This window comes from Aptenodytes patagonicus, chromosome W, assembly GCF_965638725.1.
Source record: "Aptenodytes patagonicus chromosome W, bAptPat1.pri.cur, whole genome shotgun sequence".
Classification (NCBI taxonomy): Eukaryota; Metazoa; Chordata; class Aves; order Sphenisciformes; family Spheniscidae; genus Aptenodytes; species Aptenodytes patagonicus.
The window spans coordinates 48,202,626-48,229,003 of NC_134981.1; the positions used below are offsets into that span (position 1 = coordinate 48,202,626).

General features: G+C 46.3%; 1 protein-coding gene and 1 pseudogene across 4 annotated transcripts in view; one reads left to right on the plus strand and one right to left on the minus strand.

Moving 5' to 3' along the window:
- Positions 1 to 26,378, minus strand: part of LOC143172049 (zinc finger protein 462-like) — a 118,518-nt gene that overhangs the window by 21,277 nt on the left and 70,863 nt on the right. For 3 of the 4 annotated variants that reach the window (XM_076361270.1, XM_076361269.1, XM_076361271.1), the window contains exons 7-8: positions 25,482 to 25,673; positions 1,555 to 1,816 (exon numbers count right to left, since the gene is read on the minus strand). In XM_076361270.1, the coding sequence (XP_076217385.1) occupies positions 1,555 to 1,816; positions 25,482 to 25,673 (454 nt within the window). Of the gene's footprint in view, positions 1 to 1,554; positions 1,817 to 25,481; positions 25,674 to 26,378 lie in introns of those variants that run through there. The other variant, XM_076361272.1, reaches the window with a different exon arrangement.
- On the plus strand, positions 11,183 to 11,803 carry LOC143172157 (uncharacterized; annotated as a pseudogene).

Sequence of the window (26,378 nt, forward strand, 5' to 3'; positions counted from 1 at the left end):
CCTTACAGAGAGATCTTGATAGATTAGAGCACTGGGCAATCGCCAACCGTATGAAATTTAACAAGGACAAATGCCGGATTCTGCATCTGGGATGGTGTAATCTTGCATGTATGTGTAGACTGGGGGACAAGAGGCTGGAGTGCAGCCCTGCAGAAAGGGATCTGGGGGTTTTGGTTGATGGCAAGCTCAAGATGAGTCAACAATGTGCCCTGGCAGCCAAAAGGGCCAACTGTATCCTGGGGTGCATTAAGCACAGTATAGCTAACCAGTCGAAAGAAGTGATTGTCCCACTATACTCAGCATTGGTGCAGCCTCACCTCAAGTATTGTGTGCAGTTTTGGGGTCCACAATATAAGAATAATATAAAAATATTAGAATGTGTCCAAAGGAGGGCAACAAAGATGGTGAAAGGACTAGAGGGCATGAGTTATGAGGAGAGGCTGAGGATACTAGGTTTGTTCAGCTTAGAAGAGACTGAGGGGTGACCTCATTGCTGTCTACAACTTCCTCATGAGGGGGAGCGGAGAGGGAGGTGCTGATCTCTTCTCGCTGGTGTCCGGTGATAGGGCGCGAGGGAATGGCTTAAAGCTGAGTCAGGGGAAGTTCAGATTGGATATTAGGAAAAAGTTCTTCACTGAGAGAGTGGTCAAGCACTGGAACAAGCTCCCCAGGGAAGTAGTCATGGCCCCAAGCCCGTCAGTGTTCAAGAAGTGTTTGGACAACGCTCTTAGATATATGGTTTAACTTTTAGGTTGCCCTGTGTGGAGTCAGGAGTTGGACTCGATGATCCTCGTGGGTCCCTTCCAACTCAGGATATTCTATGATTCTATGATTCTAATAGGAAAGGTTAAGCATAATTCTTTAACAGAACCTCTCTCCTTTACCCAACCACACTATCTATTTTCACAAATCTCCTAAGGACATAATAGCTTTGAGACCTTGAATGTCAGCTAAGGGGGTTATGACTGAGGGTTCAAAATATCAGAAGGAAACTGAGAAACAGCACAACTGCATAAACCTTTTTTTCCTTAGGGAACATGGTGAAACACCCCCCACACACACTTTGGAGTATGCTTTATATTTCAGCCATATAAATTGCGGGGGGTGGGGGGGTAGGCATTATGAGAGCTTTCTTCATAGAGGGAATAGAAATTCTATAACCTACCTAGAACATTTGACTGCCCCATGCTTCATGCTAATTGTTCCAAAAATATGCCTTATTTTTGGAGAGAAAATTCCTCATACTTGATGGTGAGGACCAGCATCTAATTACAAATTGTGAGGGGGGGAAAAACCCCACTCCTTGTACTATTTACTGTAGTGAGTACAACCTACTGCAAGTGTTTCTTATGCTTTTCTCTTCAGTAGATGGTACAGGCTGTTGTAGGAATGAAGAAAAAGAATTACATGGATGCTGCTGTGATCTGGTATGGCATTTCCCTGGTCACCATTGGTCATGTTTCTCTTAGCTACAGCCAGTTCTCACAAAGATTTCAGAAGTCTTTTGAAGTGCTAAAAGAATCCCATTAGAAGTTTGTTTTGCACAATACTTACTTAAAGCCTGTATAAAAGGAACAATCTTTGCACTTGAAGAGTTTCTTCCCTCCATGCTTGTCACGGTAATGACGTCGAATGCTCTGTATGTAACCCGAGGAGAATTCACAAAATTCACAGTTAAGGATAGCTTCTGTTTTTTCCACTCCTGCAGCATTCCCAGAAAGTGGGATTCGGCTGATGTTATTGTTCCTGGCCAGAGCTGCAGACTGGTAGTGGTTCAACTGTTGCTGAACATCAGGAGGTTCCGAGTATGAAGAGTCTATAAAGAAAGAGAGAGAGAAGTTGTCATTGCAGGTGGGTCAATGAAATTTAAAGATTCCAAGCCTGCTCCAGCAGGCAGCCTTCTGAAGAGGTAAGAGGATTACCATTTCTTCATCTAACCTGATTTGCATTCTACAGTGTAAAAGGTGGTCAGTTGAGATTAGGCTTTTAAAATCTGATCTGGGGAGGGATAAATATATGAGAGTAACCTATTAAAGACAGAAAGAAAAAGGAAATGGATACAATATTTCCCTCCCCCTTATACAACCCAACACCATTTTAATGACATTTAAAAAAACACAGACTAGATATGTTTCAGCACACAAACTGAAAACTAGAATACTTTATTAAAAAAAAAAGGGAGGGGAGTCTTGGAAGTTTCCTAATACGTTGATCTGAATGTGGAAGTTAGGAATTCAGCTACTTTGTCCTATATAATCCACAACTGCCCATGAATGGTACAAATGAAAGCAGACAAAGCACAGATGAATTTCAGCGTGACATTCCTGAAAAGATAATAAAAGGCTCTTTTCTTAAGCTTTTTGAAAAGGAAAACAAAAGATGATTAAAAAAAAAAAAGTCAGAATACAAAGTGTACCAGCCACCTCCTGTTTTGATGGGTGCTTCTTTTCCAAAGTATAATTATCTGAGGCTGCATATGTATGAATTCTCTAAAACACATACTTGTTGGAAATTAATACCATCCATTCTAACCAATTAGTAAAGAGAAACAAAAGGCAAACAGGCCTGTACAGCATTCAGTGTGTGGACTTCATTTGTCTTCAAGAGAGTAAAATGGTTGCTTTCTTTTCTCACTGCCATAGAGATAGTTATATATGCTTTAGAAATGAAAAACAAACCAACAGCAACAACAAAAAGTACCAAACAAAGAACAAAACATAGGGAGGAAAATGTCTCCAGGCTCCCCAGCTTCATCATCAGGTGTACAGCAGACATGAAAGCTTCTGGTAAAACGATTCAAGTTTTTTTTTCTTTCTTCTATCTGAGTCACATGAGCAGAGACTGGATCACAATATATTTATCCTCTTTGTTCTCATTACTTCTACAGCAGGTTTGCTCACCACAGGAGGTTCACAATGAGTTCTACCTGTTCAAATCTTAAGGCCCTGTGTCACTCTCAGCTGCTTCCAGCCTGCCATGAGGCAAATGAAAGCAACTGTGGGAAAGAAAAACAACATACTTCACACCAAAATTTTATCCAATAAAAGAAGTACATGGCACTCCTGCTCAAACATATTTAAGAAATACACAGGCAGCCAGTGGTGGCTGGGGAGGCACTTTGTGTGTGTGGGTGGTACATACATCTCTGAAGGGAATGCAGCCTGTGGGCAACTGATGCTGGAGCAGGCACACAGGGCAGAAACTGTTACACATATCACTTCAACCTTCTACACCACCCATTTCCTTATTAGAGGAATTTTGACAGAATGTAACTTGTGAAAATAAGGGAAGATGAGACTGGGGAGGGGAGAGGATAGGTGTTTATGTGTTTGTCTAATTGTCTTCTTTTTTTCTCAGTGCCCAAATCAGTGATGGGAGGTTTGTGCTGGTTGGCAATAAATTAACACAAGCAAAATTCCCCAACTTTAAACTGTTTTGCCCACGACAGTAATTAACAGAGAATGTGGGCAACACCAGGAACTGTCATGGGCTGGATCTGGAATAATTGGAATGATTTTGAGTCTCCAGAAGGAGCCTTGATTCTGCTATTGGGAATTTGTGGTGGTGTACTGTGGTGTGAGTGGTGGGCCCGTTATGTGTTTGGGGGTGAGTGGGAAAAGAAGAGTCCAAAGGGACCCAAGAAAATGGTACTGGGATGGGAAGATGATTGGCAGGAGATGGGATGGTGCTTGCTTCAAGCCCATGTTCTAGTTGCCTGGAACCTGGACGACCTCCCGGTACAGACTCCAAGAAAATTAGCCTGGGCCTTGCAGACAGAAGAGGATACATATAAAACACTAGGAGAGAGATGTTCTGTTTTCTGTGAAGGTATGCCAGCACATATTGTAGGTAGGCTTCAAGTGGAGCTCCAAAAATATTTGCAACAGAGGTTGCAAATCAAGCTGACGTTCTCCCCCAGAGTAATGGTTTGCTAAAGGAAGCAGTAATAAATGCTCAGTGTGAAAGGGAGAGCCTTAATCAGACTTTAGTAGCTAGTGGCACTAATTAGCCAGATTAAAGACTATGCACTGAGCCACTACAGGAACAGTCAGTGAGCACAAAATGTCTGGTGTGACTGCCATTGACTGGACTGGGATCCTGAAACCTGGGATGATGATATTTGGGACTCTAATGATGAATTAATAACAGAAGCTTATCAGGCAGCCCCTAGTTACTGTAATTAAGTAGACCTATGCAAACAGTGGCATTGTTCCCCAGAACATGATCACTCAACAGGTCCTTTACTCAGAGCAAGATTAAGGCTGCGTGGGAAACTTACAGTCAACACCCTCAGGAAACTGCCTTGCAGTGGCTATGGAGGTGCTGGGAAACCAGAGGAGGTGCAATACAGCTCATGGCTCAGCAGAGCAAAGCTCTTGGGGGTTTGGGTCCTATGCCACTTGTAAACACTGCCCTATGTAATGGGGGTGGATTTGGGGATCAGCTGACGGAGGGATATGTTAAGAAATGGTCTGATCTTGCTGATCCCAAAAATAAGATATCCCTGTGGAGGGACTGGGAAGGAGGTAATCAACTGCAGTTGCTTGGGTTGATGGAATGTGTTCACAGGCAAGGGGGGAGGGACCCCAATAAGGCTGTGGCCACTGATGCCATGGACCAATAGCTCTGATGGTTAGACAGAGTTATTAATGCCCTTCTGGTATCACCTGACAGCTCGGTGGGATGCCCTGTTGATCAACGAGTGACCTATATGTAATGTACTAGGAAGAGCATTGTTGGTAACGTCTAAAGTCCAGTGGTCTGGTTGACCTCGAAAAAAACATCAGGAAGGTATGGGAATTCTCCATGCTCCTGCCCTACACACTAGGACTTATGGATGGTCCTGAAGGAAAAGGGGGAGAATATGACTGAGTGGGATGAAAAATCCCCATTAGATATCTAGCACTGTGAGTCAAGGAATTGCAAGTGCAAGGCAAAGGTCAGAGCTCAGTTAAACAATTGGCTCCTCCTGCTCTGACCTCCAGGACACATACTGTTTGGGTAGCTGAACTGAATTTACTGCATTATAGGGGCCTCACCACTGGCCTGGCAGCAAATGGGGATAACTGAATCTATTGGACTATCTGGGTACCTCAACAGTATTATGCCCTAGCACACACTGCCCTCATCATGCAAAAAAACCCTGAGTTTTGATATATGCACATCCCTGGTTATAGCAAATTGACCAAATCTTTATATCAAGTAACCTGGAAAGAGTCAGTTTGAACAGGCAGAGGAACACCAGCAAGCTTTTGAGCAGATCAACCAGGAAATAGCCCATGTGATGGCATTAGGACTTAACTGGGAAGGTAGTGATGTAAAACATTTGTTGTATACCAGCATAGGAAAAAACAGCATCATATGGAGCTTGTGGCAATGAGCCCCTCGAGATGGGAGGGTGGCCATTGGGATTCTGGAGCCAAAGTTACAAAGGGGTAGAAAATAATTATATCCCTCCGGAATAAGAAGTCCTAGCTGCATATGGAGGTGTTCTGAGTGCCACTGAAGTATTAGGCACAGAGCAGGCACTGTGGTTATGCCCCAGACTGCTGGTCCTGAATTTTATGTTCAAGGATTCAAAACCCACTGGGGGAAGAGCAACCACTGCTATGTGGCAAAAATGGATCCTGGCTCTTACCCAGTAGGCACATACCGGTTAAGGCTCCAGACCAGGATTAGTTCAGCTTGTTAGTCAGTGGCCAGCAAATCAACAGTAGAAGGAACACTGAACTCCTTGGACAGTTGATGCCCCAGTGTATGATGAATTAAGTGCAAAAAATAAATGATGGAGTTCATTTACTGACAGATCCTGTAACATCACAGCGGGAAATAGGAGATGACAAGCCACTTCCTGGAACCCCTCCACAGGAGAAGCTGCAACTTGCAAAGGGACTGGACGTTCCAATCAGTTTGCAGAGGTAATAGTCTTGAGGATCATCTTGGAACATGCTCAAAGTGTGTGTGTGACTGACCAATAAACCTCTACAATGGAAGAAGGCTCAGAGGAGATGGGCAAGGCTGATGTGCCCATGAAGCTCAGAGAATAATGCAAAGAAGCTGACTTTATCTCAACATAAAGAGGACAGGAGGGAGGCCTTTGTTTTAAATAAACAGCTAACTCAAGGGTTAGTTGTTAACTAAGTCAGTTGAGTGGATCAACTGGTGGTGTAAATGTTTCTCCCCAGTTCATTAAAAGGGTGTGAATGTCTCCCTTAGTTAGTCAGACTGGCATGGGGGGAGTGAATACCTGGCTCAGCCCAACAAAAAATATAAAAATGAAACAACTAGCAAAAGAATGTCGAAGAGAGCAACAGGCTTGAGCTGGCTTCAACCCACATATTCCTTCCTGGCGACTGGGGATGCCCATTGTCATGACGGTGGTCATATTAAAGAGATCGGTAATGGGAATCACATTGGTATTGTGATTGAACTGTGTACTGCAATTGCTATATTTTGCTAAGTGTAACATGTTTGCATTGTGTTTTCAGTTTTTGGAAGGAGGATCCAGGGAACTACAGGCCTGTCAGTCTGACCTCGGTGCCAGGGAAGGTTATGGAGCAGATCATCTTGAGTGCCATCACATGGCATGTACAGGACACCCAGGTGATCAGGCCCAGTCAGCATGGGTTTATGAAAGGCAGGTCCTGCTTGACTAACCTGATCTCTTTCTATGACAAGGTGACCCGCCTAGTGGATGAGGGAAAGGCTGTGGATATTGTTTACCTGGACTTTAGTAAAGCCTTTGACACTGTTTCCCACAGCATTCTCCTGGAGAAACTGGCTGCTCATGGCTTGGATGGGTGTACTCTTTGCTGGATAAAAAACTGGCTGGATGGCCGGGCCCAAAGAGTTGTGGTGAATGGAGCTAAATCCAGTTGGCGGCCGGTCACAAGTGGTGTTCCCCAGGGCTCAGTATTGGGGTCAGTTCTGTTTAATATCTTTATCAATGATCTGGACGAGGGGATCGAGTGCACCCTCAGTAAGTTTGCAGACGACACCAAGTTGGGCGGGAGTGTTGACGTGCTTGAGGGTAGAAAGGCTCTACAGAGGGATCTGGACAGGCTGGATGGATGGGCGGAGGCCAACTGTATGAGGTTCAACAAGGCCAAGTGCCGGGCCCTGCACTCAGGTCACAACAACCCCATGCAATGCTACAGGCTTGGGGAAGAGCAGCTGGAAAGCTACCTGGCGGAAAAGGACCTGGGGGTGTTGGTCGACAGCCGGCTGAATATGAGCCGGCAGTGTGCCCAGGTGGCCAAGAAGGCCAACAGCATCCTGGCTTGTACCAGAAATAGTGTGGCCAGCAGGAGTAGGGAAGCGATCGTGCCCCTGTACTCGGCACTGGTGAGGCTGCACCTCGAATACTGTGTTCGGTTTTGGGCCCCTCACTACAAGAAAGACATTGAGGTGCTGGAGCACGTCCAAAGAAGAGCAACAAAGCTGGTGAAAGGTCTAGAGCACAAGTCTTATGAGGAGCGGCTGAGGGAACTGGGGTTGTTTAACCTGGAGAAAAGGAGGCTGAGGGGAGACCTTATCGCTCTCTACAACTACCTGAAAGGAGGTTGAAGCGAGGTGGGCATCAGTTTCCCAAGTAACAAGTGATAGGACAAGAGGAAACGGCCTCAAGTTGCGCCAGGGGAGGTTTAGATTGGATATTAGGAAAAATGTCTTCACCGAAAGGGTTGTCAAGCATTGGAACAGGCTGCCCAGGGAAGTGGTTGAGTCACCATCCCTGGAGGTATTTAAAAGACATGTAGACGTGGCACTTAGGGCCATGGTTTAGTGGTGGACTTGGCTGTGTTAGGTTAACAGTTGGACTCAATGATCTTAAAGGTCTTTTCCAACCTAAATTATTCCATGATTCTATGATTCTATATTTTGTGTCACTCTTCTAAATCAGAAATCCCACGTAACATCAACTGTCTCTAAATAAGTAAATTTGATATTAAACATTACCCTCCACATGTGGAATATCTAAAAGAACCTGGTCAGAGAGTATTGGACTCTGACAGCGTGTACACACACATATGGATGGTGGCTAATGTGGTGTGAAAATGGCTCAAAGAATGGTATTCTGATAACTTGTAGTGGCAAGGAAAACCAATTTGGGCAGCAGAAGAATGGAAAGCAATACAACAGCTACTGAAACAAAGACCTTCTTTAATACATCATATTAACTCACATATCCCAAATTCAAAGGCAACTCAAGAAAAGAAACAAAATAACCAGGCCAACCACTTGGCCCAAATTGCCAGCACAAATTTGGTATGGGAACATAAAGAGGATTTATTTTTAGCCAGGTATACTGGGTTTCTGTGGCAATATTTTGGTAGCATAGGGGTGCTGCAGGGGTGGCTTCTGTGAGAAGACACCAGGGGCTGCCTCCATGTCCAACAGAGCCAGTTCCAGCTGGCTCCAAAATGGACCCAAAGCTGCCCAAAGCTGAACCAGTGACATTGATGGCGCCTTTGTGATAACATATTCAAGAAAGGGTAAAAAACACTGCACAGCAGCTGTGAGAGAGAGAAGTGTGAAAAATAGGAGAGAAAGAACCCTGCAGACACCAAGGTCAGTGAAGAAGGAAGGGGAGGAGGTGCTCCAGGTGCCGGAGCAGATTCCCCTGCAGCCCATGGTGAAGACCATGGTGAAGCAGGTTGTCCCCCTGCAGCCCATGGAGGACCCCATACTGCAGCAAGTGGATATTCCCTAAAGGAAGATGCAGCCTGTGAAGAGCTCATGCAGGAGCAGGTTTTCTGGCAGGAACTGTGGCCGGGGGGGGGGGGGGGCATGCTGGAGCAGTCCATTCCTGAAGGGCTGTACCCTATGGAAAGGACCCATGCTGCAGCAGTTCATGAAGGACTGTATCCTGTGGGAGGGACCCCACACTGGAGCAGTGGAACATCATGACGAGGAAGGAGCAGCAGAGACAAAGCATTATGAACTGATGGCAACCCCCATTCCCTGTACCCCTGCAATGCTCAGGGTTGGGGGGAGGAGATAGAAGAGTCAGGAATGAAGGAGTGAAGTTGAGCCTGGGAAGAAGGGAGGGATGTGGGGAAGTTATAAGGAGGAACAAATGGAATACTTGGTCCTGATTGCCAAAGAAAAGGAATACCACTGAGATCTGTTTTTATAAAGAATTTTACATAGAACGAACATGAGGAACTTAGGTGGCCGTTTCAAAAATGTACTGAGCAAGCTAACACCATGGCACAGTCTGAAGTAAAAGAAAGGGTACCCACAGACATGTCAAGAGGCAAAATTAGCTGTAACTGCAGCCGAAAAACACAGAATAACAACAGGGAAGCTGCAAATCTCATTACTGAAATTTTAACTATAAAACTTACCTACAGATTACCTGTACAGAAAGAGTAACAAGATTACCAAGATGTTAAATTCCTGCCTACACTATGGTCCTAAAAGACTTCAGCATCTGAATACAATAGTGTTCTCATACCCAAAAGGGAAAGTAGCTCTCTGAACAGAAAGCAATAGAAATGACTGTCCACATGTGCACCATTGCCCTTCCAGATGGGCAGTGAGCTCCAGTGAGGCAACAGCCAATTGTTAGGAACTGCAGGAATTTCAACCAATTGGAATCGGGCATTCTCTACCCAATCCTATAACTGACATGGTGTGCAGTTAGTTGCTCAGGGAGAGACCTGACAGAGACCCCACAAGAGGCCTTAGGAGCACCTGAGAGCAAACAGTGGGGACACCCAGCCATGCACCCAGACTGTATATTGTGCAGCTGGATCTGCTACACTGACCGATCCAACTTCCTACTGGTTCATGCAGGATCATGCTGTCTCCCCTGTGGGACAGGGAGGTCATGTTAGAAACAATTATGCTGACCCACTGTGAGAGACTGAAAGAGTTAATGTCTCAAACATTGTGGTGAAACAAGTCACGGTCTGCACAGCAGCGATAAACCTTAAATGAGAGGTCAGATAACACAGGACACGGAGGGTGTACCGGAGGGTGCGCAGTTCCATGTTCTGATAGGCCCAGCATGACAACGCACCATATATGGCCAGAGGTCATACAGAGTTTATTTGAGGAAGGGGCTCACGACCACCCCCACAATGGCACCTGCACAAAGGAACAGGAGCTACATAACTCCCCGAGAGGCGGGGACTAGACTATAAAAGGCACAACTCCAAGGAGCCGCGCGCACGCCCATCACCGGAGGATTGCCACGTCCGTCATCGTCATCGTGGGATCCAAGGGTGGTGATCTCTCTCTCTCTCTTTTTCCTTTTCCTCTCTTTCTTTTTCTTTGTATAAATGCCTCAATAGAATCCACGCCGCCTATTATTATGCTTTCCAAGTTTAAGTTGCATGTGCCATAAATAAAGCGTTTAATTGATTGCCTGGTGTCGTTTCACCTTAATTTAGCCCAAGGGAATCACGAAACCGCTACGACCCCCTGAGTCACCCAGTCTGGGTCGTAACATTTTTATTGGCGACGAGGATGGGATTTCCTTGTTGGTGCTAAAGCGATCGTTGGGACCAGGCCTTTACTGAAGCCCCTCTCTGAGAGGAGTCATACACCAGGGGAGACAGTCCTCAGAGGACTAACAAGGGATCTAATCCCTATAATTGTATACTCATTATGGCCTCCCTGGGAGGTCCGACTGTAGATTGTACCCCTCTCCTGGAGAAATTAGAGGGCTATAACGCCCGACCTTCTCCCCCTGGTATGACTTGGGCCCATAGTAATTGGCATGATCTGGAAGCGGTAGCGGACAGAATCTCCACTTTAGCTAAGGAGCAAAGGTTGAAGCTAGGAAAGGGGAAAGCGTTGGTCTGTGCGGTTTTAGGAGCTGCCCTGGTGGCAGCACAACGGGATAAACACGTGGTCCAACAAGCAGAAGGGGAGGGAATAAAATCCCTTCAAGATCTAGTGAAGGCTCTGCAGGAACAACTAGAAAACAACAAAAAGTCTCTCCGATCAGCTTGCCGCCGAGCGGGTGACTAACCAAAGGCTACATACCGCTTTGACGGAGGCTCTGGAGCAGGAGAGAATATTACAGGAGCAATTAGATGAAACCCACTCCCAAATCGGTGTAGGAAATATGGATGCAGATTCTGACGAGGGAAAAGAATCAAAATTGTTATACCCTCTTAAAGATCTAGAACATGTAAGAGAAATATTTTCCCTTGGAAGGGAGGAAGCTATAATGCGACCTTTAATTAAGACCGAGACTGTAGATGGTGGTCAAGGAGGAGCCCAACAAGTTACTACCCACATCATTCCCTATTCCCCTACTGATTTGGCTAAAATTCAGGAAAAATATTCCCGGGGACCCCGAGAAACGGAAACTGAATATGTATGGAGAGTACCTCTTACTGGGGGGGGGGATCATATCTTGCTGAGCGAGGATGAGGCAAGAGGGTATTGGGGACCAGGGGTTTTTATAACCACAAATGACAATAGAGAGCCCTGGTTCCTGACCCAAAGGGTAGCATATTGGGCAGGTGGATTGGATCCTATGGAAAGGGGAGACCCCTTCTCGATTAAAATGCCTACAGTGGGTCACATTTTAGAGAGCGTACAGAAAACTGCGTGTCTCCAGTTGATGCATGACTGATTACTGGTTCCGCAACAGCCCTCTCCCATGCAATATGTGGCAGACCCTGACAGGTTGCACCCTCTTATAAGGGGACGACCCAATGCCTTGAAATTATACGCGGTGCAACTACAAGATCGGTTGAGGGCACCCCGACCCTGGAGAAGGGGAGGTCCCCCAGAGATGACATGGGGAGAAGTAGCACAGGAATTGATTAATTACGGGAGATGAATGGGATTTACCGGTCCGGGAGAGACAAAATCCAAGGTGGACTTTAGAAGGGTGGAAGGGAATGGGGGAATAAAAGCTATGCCCTCGCGCGATCCTCAACCCCCCGCCCCGGCCAGACCGACGTGACCCCCTGATAATAGAAGATATACACTATGGGCAGAGGGCATTTCAAAAGGGATTCCCCGGGAGGTGATGGATGGGTTGCCCACTCCCAACCTGGAAAGTTTGGTGAAAGGCTGGGACAAAATAAAGGGAACCCCATCTCCCTCGGACCCCAAGGATCTTTCTCTCCTATCCCGGGAACCCGGAACAATAACCCCGTCCGCCCCCCGGGAGACTGAGTTGATTGATTTGAGCGTCCCCGAGTCGGGAAACCCCCTCCGCCATCCCCAATCAGTGAGCCGGGGGATGGCCGGTGGATCTATTTAAGAAGGCTCACGGAAAGTGACAAAGGGGACTTGTTGATTACCTTTCCCCTGGGCCCCTTCCAAGACTCCAGTCACCTTTTTAGTAGACACAGGGGCTCAGATGTCAGCTCTCCGGACAGATGTTGCTAACCACAATGGAATAGTTGCTGACAAAAAACAAATTTGGGTCACAGATGCTTTTGGAAATTCTAAGTCACAGCCAACCGCCCGAGTCAGGTGCTGGCTGCTGGGAGATACATCCTCTGTTGAAGTCACAATGATATTAGGCTCATTGCTCACAAACATTTTAGGACTGGATTTATTAAAGGGAAGAGTGTGGGTAGACTCAAAGGGAAAGGAAGGGAAGTTCGGACTCCCTGCGGCCTCGGTGAGACTGTTACAGTCGGCGCCTGCACTCCCTCCTTCAAAGATAGTCAATGTGAAACCCTATGCCTTGCCGTTAGGGGCAAGGGAGGGAATTACCCCTGTAATAACTGAGTTGCAGGAACAGGGGATAATTATCCCAACTCATTCACCTTATAACTCCCCTGTGTGGCCAGTCCATAAACCAAATGGAAAGTGGCGATTAACAATTGATTATCGGCACCTGAATGCCAATACAGGTCCCTTAACAGCTGCAGTGCCTAACATGGCCGAGCTGATTGCAACCATACAGGAACAAGCCCACCAGATCTTGGCAACTATTGATGTGAAAGACATGTTTTTTATGGTTCCCTTGCAGGAAGCAGATAGAGATCGTTTTGCTTTTACCAGGGAAGGGGTGCAGTTTACTTTTACACGTCTTCCTCAGGGATAGCACCACTCACCGACCATTGCCCACTACTCACTGGCACAGGAGCTTGCCTGGATTACCCCTGAGAAGGGAGTTAGGATATACCAATATATTGATGATATATTGATTGGCGGCCCCGATACCAGCGTAGTGGGACAGACCCAGACAAAAATAATCACTCACCTGGAAAGTTTAGAACTCCAGATCCAGACAGAGAAGGTACAGCTCCCATCCTCGGAGGTAAAGTTCCTGGGTATCTGGTGGAGGGGTGGGATAGTGTGTATTCCCCCTGAAACCTTGACTACCCCTGAACAAGTGGGAATGCCCGGAAACAAAAGGGAACACCAACATGCCTTAGGCCTGTTGGTATTTTGGAGGAAACACATTCCAGATTTTTCCATCATAGCCCGACCCCTATACGATCTGACACGCAAAAGGGCCTCTTGGGATTGGACCCCCATCCATGAAGGAAGCCTTAAAGCTGCTGATTTTTGAGGCTGGGGTATATCAGGCCTTAGGGCCAATACACCTGACTGATCCCCTCCATATCGAATGGGGTTTTGCCATTCACGGACTATCAATACACATGGCAACGCAGACCTGAGGGTCCGACTCGTCCCATCGGGTTTTATTCACGCAGTTTCAAAGATGCAGAAAAATGATATTCAGTTTGGGAAAAGGGCCTTTTTATAGTTAATCTAGCCCTGCAGGAAGCCGAAAAAATCATAAGGCAACAATCAATTATTTTGAGAGGGCCCTTTAAGGTCCTGAAACCCGTATTGGCTGGGACCCCACCCCCCGCAGGGGTTGCACAGCGGGGAAACAGTCAGAAAATGGTATGCACAACTGGATCACTATTGTCATGCACGTAAGAGAGAAGAAGGAACACCTAAGGTACTTCAGATACAAGAGTCCCCAGATACCAGGAGACCCCCCCTTCCCTTATAAAACCAGCTCCCCCGTTTGAACCTCACTTGAAGAATGCGTGGTTTACTGATGCATCTTCAAAAAGAGAAGGAAAGGTATGGAAATACCGGGCAGCAGCCTTACATGTTGATTCGGAGGAGAGAATTGTAATGGAGGGGGAGGGAAGTGCTCAGGTAGGGGAGTTGATAGCAGTTTGGAGTGTGAGAAAAAGAGAGGCTGAGAGCAAAGAACCAACATTTATTTATATGGATTCATATGCTGTATTTAAAGGATGTACTGAGTGGCTCCCCTTCTGGGAACAAAATCAGTGGGAAGTTAACCGGGTACCCGTGTGGCAAAGGGAAAAATGGGAGGAAATCTTAAATGCTGCTTAACAGGGGACTTTCTTGGTGGGATGGGTAGCTGCACACCAAAGGGGGAATCACCCAGCCCACGTTTGGAATAACCAGGTAGATTCGCTAACCCGTTTAGCTACAGTGGCAGCAGAAGCTGAAGAAGAAAAGTGGGAATATCTGTTAGACTGGTTACACGTGAAACACGGTCATTCAGGGGTTAAAGACCTTTTCAAAGAAGCTGGTGGCAGGGGCTGGCCTGTTACTCGGGAACTGTGTAACACGATCATTTCTGCTTGTAGTCAGTGCTGTACCAGATTAGAGAGGCACCCCTTGCAAGAACCCCCTCTCCACTTACGGGACGGGAAGGGCCTCTGGGAGACCTGGCAAGTTGATTACATAGGACCTTTTAAAAAGTCAGACAGGAAGCAGGATGTTCTTGTCCGGGTGGAAGTGGTGTCGGGACTTACCAAGGCTGAGGCCGTTGCGAGAGCAACTGGGGACAACACGGTGAAAGGGTTGAAGCTATGGTTTAGTTATCTACCTAAACCCCAGTCGATCCAATCAGATAACGGTAGCCACTTTACTGCCGAGGTGGTTCAGGAATGGGCAAAAGGCGAGGGAATACAATGGATATTTCACACCCCCTACTATCCTCAAGCTAATGGGATAGTGGAAAGGACAAACGGATTGCTGAAATGTGTCCTTAGGCCCCACAATTCCAGATGGCCTGCACAACTCCCCGATGCCATAGCAAAAGTGAGCAGTCGCTGGGGGGTCAATGGATGTCCCAGGCTCACCGCATTTTGCCCCAAACCCCTCTCCCTGCTCCCGGGGAAGAGGGAAACGAAGGACCCGGTAAAACCACTCCACTACCCAACACAACCCGTTTTGTTAGACTTACCAAGGGTAGGAGAAGTACCCTTAACTCTGAAAACTCCGCTTAACCTCTATGCCTGGATAGCCACCGACGCCCACGGAAGGTATCATCAAATTAATACTAGATGGATTGTGCCGTCCTTTTGAACCTGCTTTGTTCTTGTTCTATGTATTTGCAGGTCGTCGCAGATGGACCATATGTGTACATTATGACCCCTAGTGATTATTTGCATCATCTGTGTAGTTTTCTTTATTGTTTTTGTATGTTATAGCAAAACATGATGCTTTGGAAAACCCTCTTCCTCGCCTTTGCCATCCTTGGTGAGGGAAGAGGAGATAGAATCATAGAATCGTAGAATAGTTTGGGTTGGAAGGGACCTCTAAAGGTCATCTAGTCCAACCCCTCTGCCATGGGCAGGGACATCTTCAACTAGATCAGGTTGCTCAGAGCCCCCTCCAACCTGACCTTGAATGTTTCCAGGGATGGGGCATCCACCACCTCTCTGGGCAACCTGTGCCAGTGTTTCACCACCCTCAGCGTAAAAAATTTCTTCCTTATATCTAGTCTATATCTACCCCCCTTTAGTTTAAAGCCATTCCCCTTTGTCCTGTCGCAACAGGCCCTGCTGAAAAGTTTGCCGCCATCTTTTTTATAAGCCCCCTTTAAGTACTGACAGGCTGCAATAAGGTCTCCCCAGAGACTTCTCTTCTCCAGGCTGAACAACCCCAACTCTCTCAGCCTTTCTTCATAGGAGAGGTGTTCCATCCCCCTGATCATTTTCGTGGCCCTCCTCTGGACCCGCTCCAACAGGTCCATGTCTTCCTTATGCTGAGGGCTCCAGAGCTGGACACAGTACTCCAGGTGGGGTCTCACCAGAGCAGAGTAGAGGGGCAGAATCACCTCCCTCGACCTGCTGGCCACGCTTCTTTTGATGCAGCCCAGGATACGATTGGCCTTCTGGGCTGTGAGTGCAAATTGCTGGCTCATGTCCAGCTTTTCATCCACCAGTACCCCCAAGTCCTTCTCGGCAGGGCTGCTCTCAATCCCTTCATCCCCCAGCCTGTATTGATACTGGGGGTTGCCCCGACCCAGGAGCAGGACCTTGCACTTGGCCTTGTTAAACCTCATGAGGTTCACACGGGCCCACTTCTCGAGCTAGTCCAGGTCCCTCTGGATGGCATCCCGTCCCTCTGGTGTGTCAACCGCACCACTCAGCTTGGTGTCATCTGCAAACTTGCTGAGGGTGCACTCGATCCCACTATGTCACTGATGAAGATATTAAACAGTACCGGTCCCAATATGGACCCCTGCGGGACGCCACTTGTCACCAACCTCCATCTGGACATTGAGCCGTTGACCACTACCCTCTGGATGCGACCATCTAACCAATTCCTCACCCACCGGACAGTCCACCCATCAAATCCATACCTCTCCAGTTTAGAGAGAAGGATGTTGTGGGGGACCGTGTCAAAGGCCTTACAGAGGTCCAGACAGACGACATCTGTAGCCCTTCCCGTGTCCACTGATGTAGTCACTCCATCATAGAAGGCCACTAGGTTAGTCAGGCAGGACTTGCCCTTGGTGAAGCCATGCTGGCTGTCTCAAATCACCTCCCTGTCCTCCATGGGCCTTAGCAGAGCTTCCAGGAGGATCTGTTCCATGATCTTCCCAGGCACAGAGGTGAGACTGACTGGCCTGTAGTTCCCCGGGTCTTCCTTTTCTCCCTTTTTAAAAATGGGGGTTATGTTTCCCCTTTTCCAGTCAGTGGGAACTTCACCGGACTGCCATGACTTCTCAAATACGATGGATAGTGGCTTAGCAACTTCATCTGCCAGTTCCTTCAGGACTTGCAGATGGATCTCATCGGGTCCCATGGACTTGTGCACCTTCAGGTGCCTTAGATGGTCTTGAACCTGATGTTCTCCCACAGTGGGCGGCTCTTCATTCTCCCAGTCCCCGCCTTTGCCTTCTGCGACTTGGGCGGTGAGGCTCGAGCACTTGCCGGTGAAGACCGAGGCAAAAAAGTCATTGAGTACCTCCGCCTTCTCCGTGTCCCAGGTAACCAGGTCTCCCGTTTCATTCCGGAGAGGGCCCACATTTTCCCTCGTCTTCCTTTTATCCCCGACGTACCTATAGAATCTTTTCTTGTTGCCCTTGACGTCCCTGGCCATATGTGATTCTATCGGGGCTTTAGCTTTCCTAACCTGATCCCTGGCTGCTCGGACAACTTCTCTGTATTCCTCGCAGGCTACCTGTCCTTGCTTCCACCCTCTGTAGGCTTCCTTTTTGTGTTTGAGTTTGTCCAGGAGCTCCTTGTTCATCCATGCAGGCCTCCTGGTGTTTTTGCCTGATTTCCTCTTTGTTGGGATGCATCGCTCCTGAGCTTGGAGGTGATCCTTGAATATTACCCAGCTTTCTTGGGCCCCTCTTCCCTCCAGGGCTTTGTCCCATGGCACTCTACCAAGCAGATCCCTGAAGAGGCCAAAGTCCGCTCTCCTGAAGTCCAGGGTAGTGAGCTTGCTGTGCGCCCTCCTCGGTGCCCTAAGGATCTTGAACTCCACCATTTCATGGTCACCGCAGCCCAGGCTGCCCTTGAGCTTCACATTCCCCACCAGCCCCTCCTTGTTGGTGAGAACAAGGTCCAGCATAGCACCTCTCCTCATTGGCTCCTCTACCACTTGGAGAAGGAAGTTATCATCGATGCATTCCAGGAACCTCCCGGATTGCTTATGCCCTGCCGTGTTGTCCCTCCAACAGATGTCGGGGTGGTTGAAGTCCCCCATGAGGACCAGGGCTTGTGAGCGTGAGACATGGTATATCCCTGAACTCTGAACCTTTATACGGGATATGTGTACTTGTTGGGGATACCCTTCCCGGGGTTTCCGAAATTTGGACAACAGGTGCAATGGAACCTGGAAAATGGGAAGAACTGCGATTAGGTGCGGTATTCCCACAAGCCATGGTCCGGAACACTGAAAGGTGTGGGATAGGGACCTACAGGGTACTTGGGTACCCAGAAATGATGGTTACCAATGTAGTACAACATGGTACCCTGCCCCACAAGGAATGTTATGGGGATGCTCGAATGGAAAATTATATTCCCATATTAGTGTGAGACAACATGCCAGATTACAGTGTGGAATAGGAGTTCCTACAATGTGTCCTTCTAGAGTGTTCAATTTCTCAGTGCCTCATCAAAACAGAAGGCGCCGGGAAAGTGATGGGTCCCAGGCGCGACCCGAGTGGGCAGTGCATGGAATCCGAGTACCCAATTATTATACCTGGGGCATGACAACATCTCTGATGTTAGAAAATATATTTACCCCATATATGACCCTTAAAAGACACCAGTTTGTCTTAGAAAATCTGACCTGGCAAATACATGTGCTAAGAAATTGGACCAATCGTGCCTTCAAGGAAATGAATTTACAGATTCAACAGGCATCTAAAATGACTTTACAAAACAGATTAGCTTTAGATATGTGATTGTTAAAAGAGCACGGGGTATGTGGAATGTTAAATCTCACCGATGGAGAATGCTGTCTCACCATACACAACGCAACTACCACCATAGAAGAAGCGTGAAAGAAGATGAGAGAGGTGTCGGAGCGGACCGGAGAGCTTTTCCAAGCAATGCAGCCAAAGGACTGGTTTAACGGCTGGAGCCCTGGATCTTGGTTCAACTCTCTCCCGAATTCACTGGGACTTACAGGTTGGGGAAAATGGCTTTTAAATATTGCTATGACGTTGGGCTGTGGGTTCTTGTTTTTGATGATTGGCCTTGCTATTGTAAAATGTATGATTTCGCAACTTTTATCTTCTCTATCCTCTATCCGTTATGTGAAAATGACCACCCTGGATGAAGATTATATAGACAATGTTTGAGCCACGGGGTGGTGTGAGAGACTGAAAGAGTTAATGTCTCAAACATTGTGGTGAAACAAGTCACGGTCTGCACAGCAGCGATAAACCTTAAATGAGAGGTCAGATAACACAGGACACGGAGGGCGTACCGGAGGGTGCGCAGTTCCATGTTCTGATAGGCCCAGCATGACAACGCACCATATACGGCCAGAGGTCATACAGAGTTTATTTGAGGAAGGGGCTCACGACCACCCCCACAATGGCACCTGCACAAAGGAACAGGAGCTACATAACTCCCCGAGAGGCGGGGACTAGACTATAAAAGGCACAACTCCAAGGAGCCGCGCGCACGCCCATCACCGGAGGATTGCCACGTCCGTCATCGTCATCGTGGGATCCAAGGGTGGTGATCTCTCTCTCTCTCTTTTTCCTTTTCCTCTCTTTCCTTTTCTTTGTATAAATGCCTCAATAGAATCCACGCCGCCTATTATTATGCTTTCCAAGTTTAAGTTGCATGTGCCATAAATAAAGCGTTTAATTGATTGCCTGGTGTCGTTTCACCTTAATTTAGCCCAAGGGAATCACGAAACCACTACGACCCCCTGAGTCACCCAGTCTGGGTCGTAACACCCACCCAGCTTCTCTCCTGGACTATGTTGTCCCTCCCATAGAACAGGGAAATCGTATCACTTGTTAACATCAATTATATCTGCAACTAAAAGTGCTTTAGTATCTGAGCCCATTTAGTCTCCACACTGTCAATTCGGTCTCGAACTGCAACAATGAATTACTGCAGTTTGCTGGTATGCTTACTGGAAAGCCAAAGGAAGTCTTAGTGACTCAGTAAGGGGTGGAGAGAGACAATATTTCCAGAAGTGCCTAAAAAGCAATTTTGCCATTCTGAAAAATTTATCCAGAGTATAGGCACAATGACTCACACAAACTGTCTGTCAACTCTGCTGAAAGTCATCATCTCTTTGAAAAGAGCCTACATATATGAAAGGAACTCATGGTCTCCACTACAATGGAACACAGAAAATGTTGGTTTCATACGCGCCTGGATACCATAGGATCATACACAGGGGAAAAATATATAAAGAAACCCCCCTGCTGAAGCAAAATGAACATTCAAGTTTTATATGCTACATAGAAACTATGAAATGTGTGTCAGAGTCCTAACAGAAGAGAAACCATGATACTTTCAGAAAGAAAAAAATATTTAAAATTAAGGTTCTCATCCAGTTACATAAAACTTATTTGGAAGTCAAATTATGCTCTAGCTATTTGTAGATACTTTAAGAGCCATCAATGGACATGGACACAACAGCTAAACACTAAAAACAACCCACCTAAAACAAGCAATAAGAACAAATCAGAACAACACATGTAAATGTTTAAGTATTAGAAACAGAGCAGCAGTTGAAAAATTAGAGGGGAAAAAAAGTATTATAAAACCCCCATAACTAGACAAATCTAATACAAGCATTTAAATGCTTGCAAAATCAGAGTTGTGGTTGAAGGGAAAAATATTACTTAAGAAAAGCAATAGACTTGCTGGTTTGAGTGCACTGAAAAGTAAGCATATTATATCTGCAAAGTATTAATAAAGAAATATCTCAATGACCACAGGGAGCAAGGCAGATAAAATTGAAAACATCACACTTTCCTGGTAAATCCGTACTAGAACATCAACTACAGTCAGATAGATCAGCATCTATATGACAAAAGAAACTCATCAAGGAGATGTTTAACTCCTGAGTTCAGAGCAAACATGGAGTGAGCACAGAAAATCTCAATGAGTATTTAAAACCTCTTTGGGGAAAAATGGGAATGTAATATCAAGTAGAAACCCAGGGCATTACAGATCTGTGAGAAGAAGTCCTAAAGAGACTGAAAGGAAAATATCTGGAATGCTATTTAATTTAGTATGCATGGATTCACATAAAGAGATAATCACAAAAAGAATGTCAGAGAAACATCAAGAAAAAAAAGCAGGAGACAAAAGGTTTCCTCTTTTGATAAAAGTATACTCGTGAAGACAAATCAAGATGCAGGACCACACCAAAACCCACAAAATATGTCCAAAAGCAAGTAGGACTGTACAAATAATAATAATTTTAAAAATAAATAAGATAATGCTAAGGGTGGAGAGATTTAATAGAAGTCTATGAGATTTAGGAGCATATGAGTCTATTGAAATTCAATGGGACTCAAAATTACCATCTCATACAGCGGTGGAAAAGCATATAGTCATGAGTGGCAACAGCTTGGAGAGTGGGAAGGTGAAAAAGTGGAGTGTCATACAAAGTCTGCCAAGACTATACACATTTGTTCACTTTATGCCACACATCACTGACCTGGAATATAACATTCTGGCATTAAAATAAACTGGGGGAAAGGGGAGGACAGAGAAAAGAACAAGATTCAGAATGATGCAACATAACGTTGAAGAGCGAGCTTAGGGAACCATACTGTATAAAGAAGTACTAATGGGTGCGCATTTAAAAACAAACTTTGAACCTAATTCTGATTTATACTAAGGATACTTTCAATTGCTAGGATGATGGAAAGAAGCTGTAATGGAAAAGAGTATTATGTCCTGACTGTTTTTACACTCCAAAAAAGAAAAATGAGAGCAATCACAATAGAAAGAAAATAACCCCCTTGAATACAATTCACATTTAAAAGAAGAATTTAAAAGTCTTGTTGAATATGCATTGTAAGAAGTCATTTTAGTACTATCAAGTCTGCTTTTGGAACATTTTCATAGAATCATAGAATCATTTAGGTTGGAAAAGACCTTTAAGATCACTGAGTCTAACCGCAAACATAACATGGCCAAGTCTACCACTAAACCATGTCCCTAAGCACCACATCTACATGTCTTTTAAATACCTCCAGGGATGGGGACTCAACCACTTCCCTGGGCAGCCTGTTCCAATGTTTAACCACTCTTTCAGGAAAGAAATTTTTCCTCATGTCCAATCTAAACCTCCCCTGGCGCAACTTGAGGCCGTTTCCTCTCGTCCTATCACTAGTTACCTGGGAGACGAGACCGACACCCACCTCACTACAACCTCCTTTCAGGTAGTTGTAGAGAGCGATGAGGTCTCCCCTCAGCCTCCTTTTCTCCAGGCTAAACAGTCCCAGTTCCCTCAGCCGCTCCTCATAAGACTTCTTCTCCAGACCCCTCACCAGCTTCGTTGCTTTCTTTGGATACACTCCAGCACCTCAACGTCCTTCTTGTAGTGAGGGGCCCAAAACTGAACACAGTATTCGAGGTGCGGCCTCACCAGTGCCGAGTACAGGGGCACGATCACTTCCCTACTCCTGCTGGCCACACTATTTCTGGTACAAGCCAGGATGCTGTTGGCCTTCTTGGCCACCTGGGCACACTGCCGGCTCATGTTCAGCCGGTTGTCGACCAACACCCCCAGGTCCTTTTCTGCCAGGCAGCTTTCCAGCCACTCTTCCCCAAGCCTGTAGCATTGCATGGGGTTGTTGTGACCTGAGTGCAGGACCTGGCACTTAGCCTTTTTGAACCTCATACAGTTGGCCTCCGCCCATCCATCCAGCCTGTCCAGATCCCTCTGTAGAGTCTTTCTACCCTCAAGCAGATCAACACTCCCGCCCAACTTGGTGTTGTCTGCAAACTTACTGAGGGTGCACTCGATCCCCTCGTCCAGATCATTGATAAAGATATTAAACAGAACTGACCCCAATACTGAGCCCTGGGGAACACCACTTGTGACCGGCCGCCAACTGGATTTAACTCCATTCACCACCACTCTTTGGGCTCGGACATCTAGGCAGTTTTTTACCCAGCAAAGAGTACACCCATCCAAGCCATGAGCAGCCAGTTTCTCCAGGAGAATGCTGTAGAAAACGGTATCCAGGTAAACAACATCCACAGCCTTTCCCTCATCCACTAAGCGGGTCACCTTGTCACAGAAGGAGATCAGGTTAGTCAAGCAGGACCTGCCTTTCATAAACCCATGCTGACTGGCATTAAGTACCTCAGCCTTTTCCTCATCCTTTGTCACTGTGTTTCCCCCCTGCATCCAGTAAAGGATAGAGATTCTCCTTAGCCCTCCTTTTGTTGCTAATGGATTTAGAGAAACATTTTTTATTGTCTTTTACTGCACTAGCCAGATTAAGTTCTAGTTGGGCTTTGGCCCTTCTAATTTTCTCCCTGCATAACCCCACGACATCCTTGTAGTCCTCCTGAGTTGCCTGCCCCTTCTTCCAAAGGTCATAAACTCTCTTTTTTTCCCTGAGTTCCAGCCAAAGCTCTCTGTTCAGCCAGGCTGGTATTCTTCCCCGCCGGCTCGTCTTTCGGCACATGGGGATGGCCTGCTCCTGCGCCTTTTAAGATTTCCTTCTTGAAGAATGTCCAGCCTTCCTGGACCCCTTTGCCCTTCAGGACTGCCTCCCAAGGGACTCTGTCAACCAGGCTCCTAAACAGGCCAAAGTCTGCCCTCCGGAAGTCCAAGGTAGCAGTTCTGCTGACCCCCCTCCTTACTTCTCCAAGAATCGAAAACTCTATCATTTCATGATCGCTGTGCCCAAGACGGCCTCCAACCATCACATCACCCACAAGTCCTTCTCTGTTCGCAAACAACAGGTCCAGCGGGGCGCCTTCCCTAGTTGGCTTCCTCACCAGCTGTGTCAGGAAGTTATCTTCCACACACTCCAGGAACCTCCTAGACTGTTTCTTCTCCGCTGTATTGTATTTCCAGCAGACATCTGGGAAGTTGAAGTCCCCCACGAAAACAAGGGCTAGCGGTCGTGAGACTTCTCCCAACCCAGCTGCTTATAGAATATTTCGTCTGCCTCTTCATCCTGGTTGGGTGGTCTATAACAGACTCCCACCATGACATCTGCCTTGTTGGCCTTCCCCCTGATTCTTACCCATAAACACTCAACCTTATCGTCACCATCGTCAAGCTCTAGACAGTCCAAACACTCCCTAACATACAGGGCTACCCCACTGCCTCTTCTTCCTTGCCTATCCCTTCTGAAGAGTTTATAGCCATCCATTGCAGCACTCCAGTTGTGCGAGTCATCCCACCATGTTTCCGTGATGGCAACTATATCATAGTTTTCCCGCTGCACAATGGCTTCCAGCTCCTCCTGTTTGTTGCCCATGCTGCGTGCATTGGTGTAGATGCACTTCAGTCGGCTTTCTTCAGGGAATATCCACCTGCTGCGGTGTGGTCCTCTCCATGGGCTGCAGGGGGACAACCTGCTTCACCACGGTCTTCACCATGGGCTGCAGGGGAATCTCTGCTCTGGCACCTGGAGCACCTCCTCCCCCTCCTTCTTCACTGACCTTGGTGTCTGCAGGGTTCTTTCTCTCCCATTTTTCACACTTCTCTCTCTCACAGCTGCTGTGCAGTGTTTTTTACCATTTCTTAAGTATGTTATCACAGAGGCACCAGCAGCATCGCTGATGGGCTCAGCTTTGGGTCTGTTTTGGAGCCAGCTGGAACTGTCTCTGTTTGGCACAGGGTCAGCCCCTGGTCTCTTCTCACAGAAGCCACCCCTGCAGCACCCCTCTACCAAAACCTTGCCACTTAATCCCAATACATTCTCCTACAATTCTTCAGCTAATTTGCCCCAAATATAGTTACTTTTATGCTGAGCACAATACTCTCTTTCAAAGCCACAGCTGTTCTGCCATTTGCTTCCTTTATAACAGTAACTCCAGGCCAGTATGGCATTCTTTCCTACAGCCTGCTTTGTCCACTGCTGCTTTTCCTCACAACACAGATGATCCATGTGGAGTGCAGTACGTTCCCCTTCTCCTGGCATTTGCAGTATCTCTGTTCACTGTCATCTATTTAAAGTAAGAACATTGCATGCTAAGAGTCTGCTGCCATGCATGTAACTGTATGACCAGTTTCTATCAGTCAAGTTTCAATCCTGTATTCTCATCATTTGTTGCACAAACAATAAAACTCCGTAGCGTAAATACAAGGCAAAACTTAAAAATAAGCCATCTGTACGTATTTCAAACATCAGGATCTGTGTACACACCCATTTCCATAAAAAGCATAAAATAGAAAGTTGCTTAGCTATTCCCTCTACTTTTTACGCTTAATCTTTAGTGGCTTCACTAAATTGCTCTGCTAATAAGATAAAAGGATGTTTTTCAGAAGTGCAAATAGAATTAGATGCTCTCTTTCCCACTGACTTTTAATGGGAGCTCTGCCACTGAAAATTTCCTATGTTGTAAATCTTTGCTGAAAAGTAAGGTCAGCTTGACTTATTCCAAAGACCAACCATTGGCAGTATAAGTTGGTAAAGAATAAACTGGTGAGATTCAACTGCAGGTCAAGCACTAGAACACCACCTTTATTCTTGCTTTTCATGCAACTTTGGATTTTTCTTAATTGCTGCCTTAATTTTTTTAAAAATAAAATATTAAGTAGTATTTTAGACAATTAAATTCTTGCTCTGAGGCACCTCTTACCATTAGAGTCCTCCACCTCTTCAGCAGAAGTGTGGTTCTTGGAGGTATGGTAGCCAAGTGAGGCTGAGAGGCTGACAACACGGGGTCTTGGTAGTGTCAGTGCTTTCCCATGCACTCTCAAGGAATGCTCTTTCAGCTGGCTGATTGTCATGGTGGAAAATGCGCAGGAAGAACATTTGTAGGCATGTTCACCTGGGTGAGCGAAATACAGGCAAGTCATCAGCTCACAAAAGAAACAAAATGGGATCCCCATTCTTTTCCTGCTGAACTCAGCAGTAAAATTCCTATAGCCTCCTTCAGCGTGAGACTTATTCCAAAGAGAACAAACTATGTGCATCTCCCTGTTGAAACAGTCTGGAGTCTGCAGGTACAGACACCCACTTTGGGACCAAAGTTTTGCTTTCTGACAACTCTAGATCCTTGTTAAATGACTGATGCCAGAAAACAAAGACCAGACTCTTAGCATGCCTGTGTTGTATGGTATAAGAAGAAAACAGAATCTTGGATGAAAATAGAGCCACTTGACTAGAGCATTTCCAAATTTCTTTGGGAGGAAAGCAAGGGTGAAGTCCTCTGTTTTTCCATGCAACACATCCATAATCATTACTAAAGAAACCAGAAGAAGACTACAAAATGTTAATTAAGGTTCTTAAAAAAAAAAGCAACTCAAAATTTAAAAAAGAAACAAACAAACCATCCACTGCCTCCCCCCACACTTAATTTGAGGAAGATCCCATTTTCCTTATATGAAACCTGCCTCCAGGCAGGAATGAGCTCCATAGAACTAGTAACCAAGTCAAGGTTGGTTTACTACAAGAAGTGGACATGGCAATACCAAGAGCGGTACATATTTATAGGGCTATGGGAAAGCATATTATAGAAAAATATTAAAAGAAG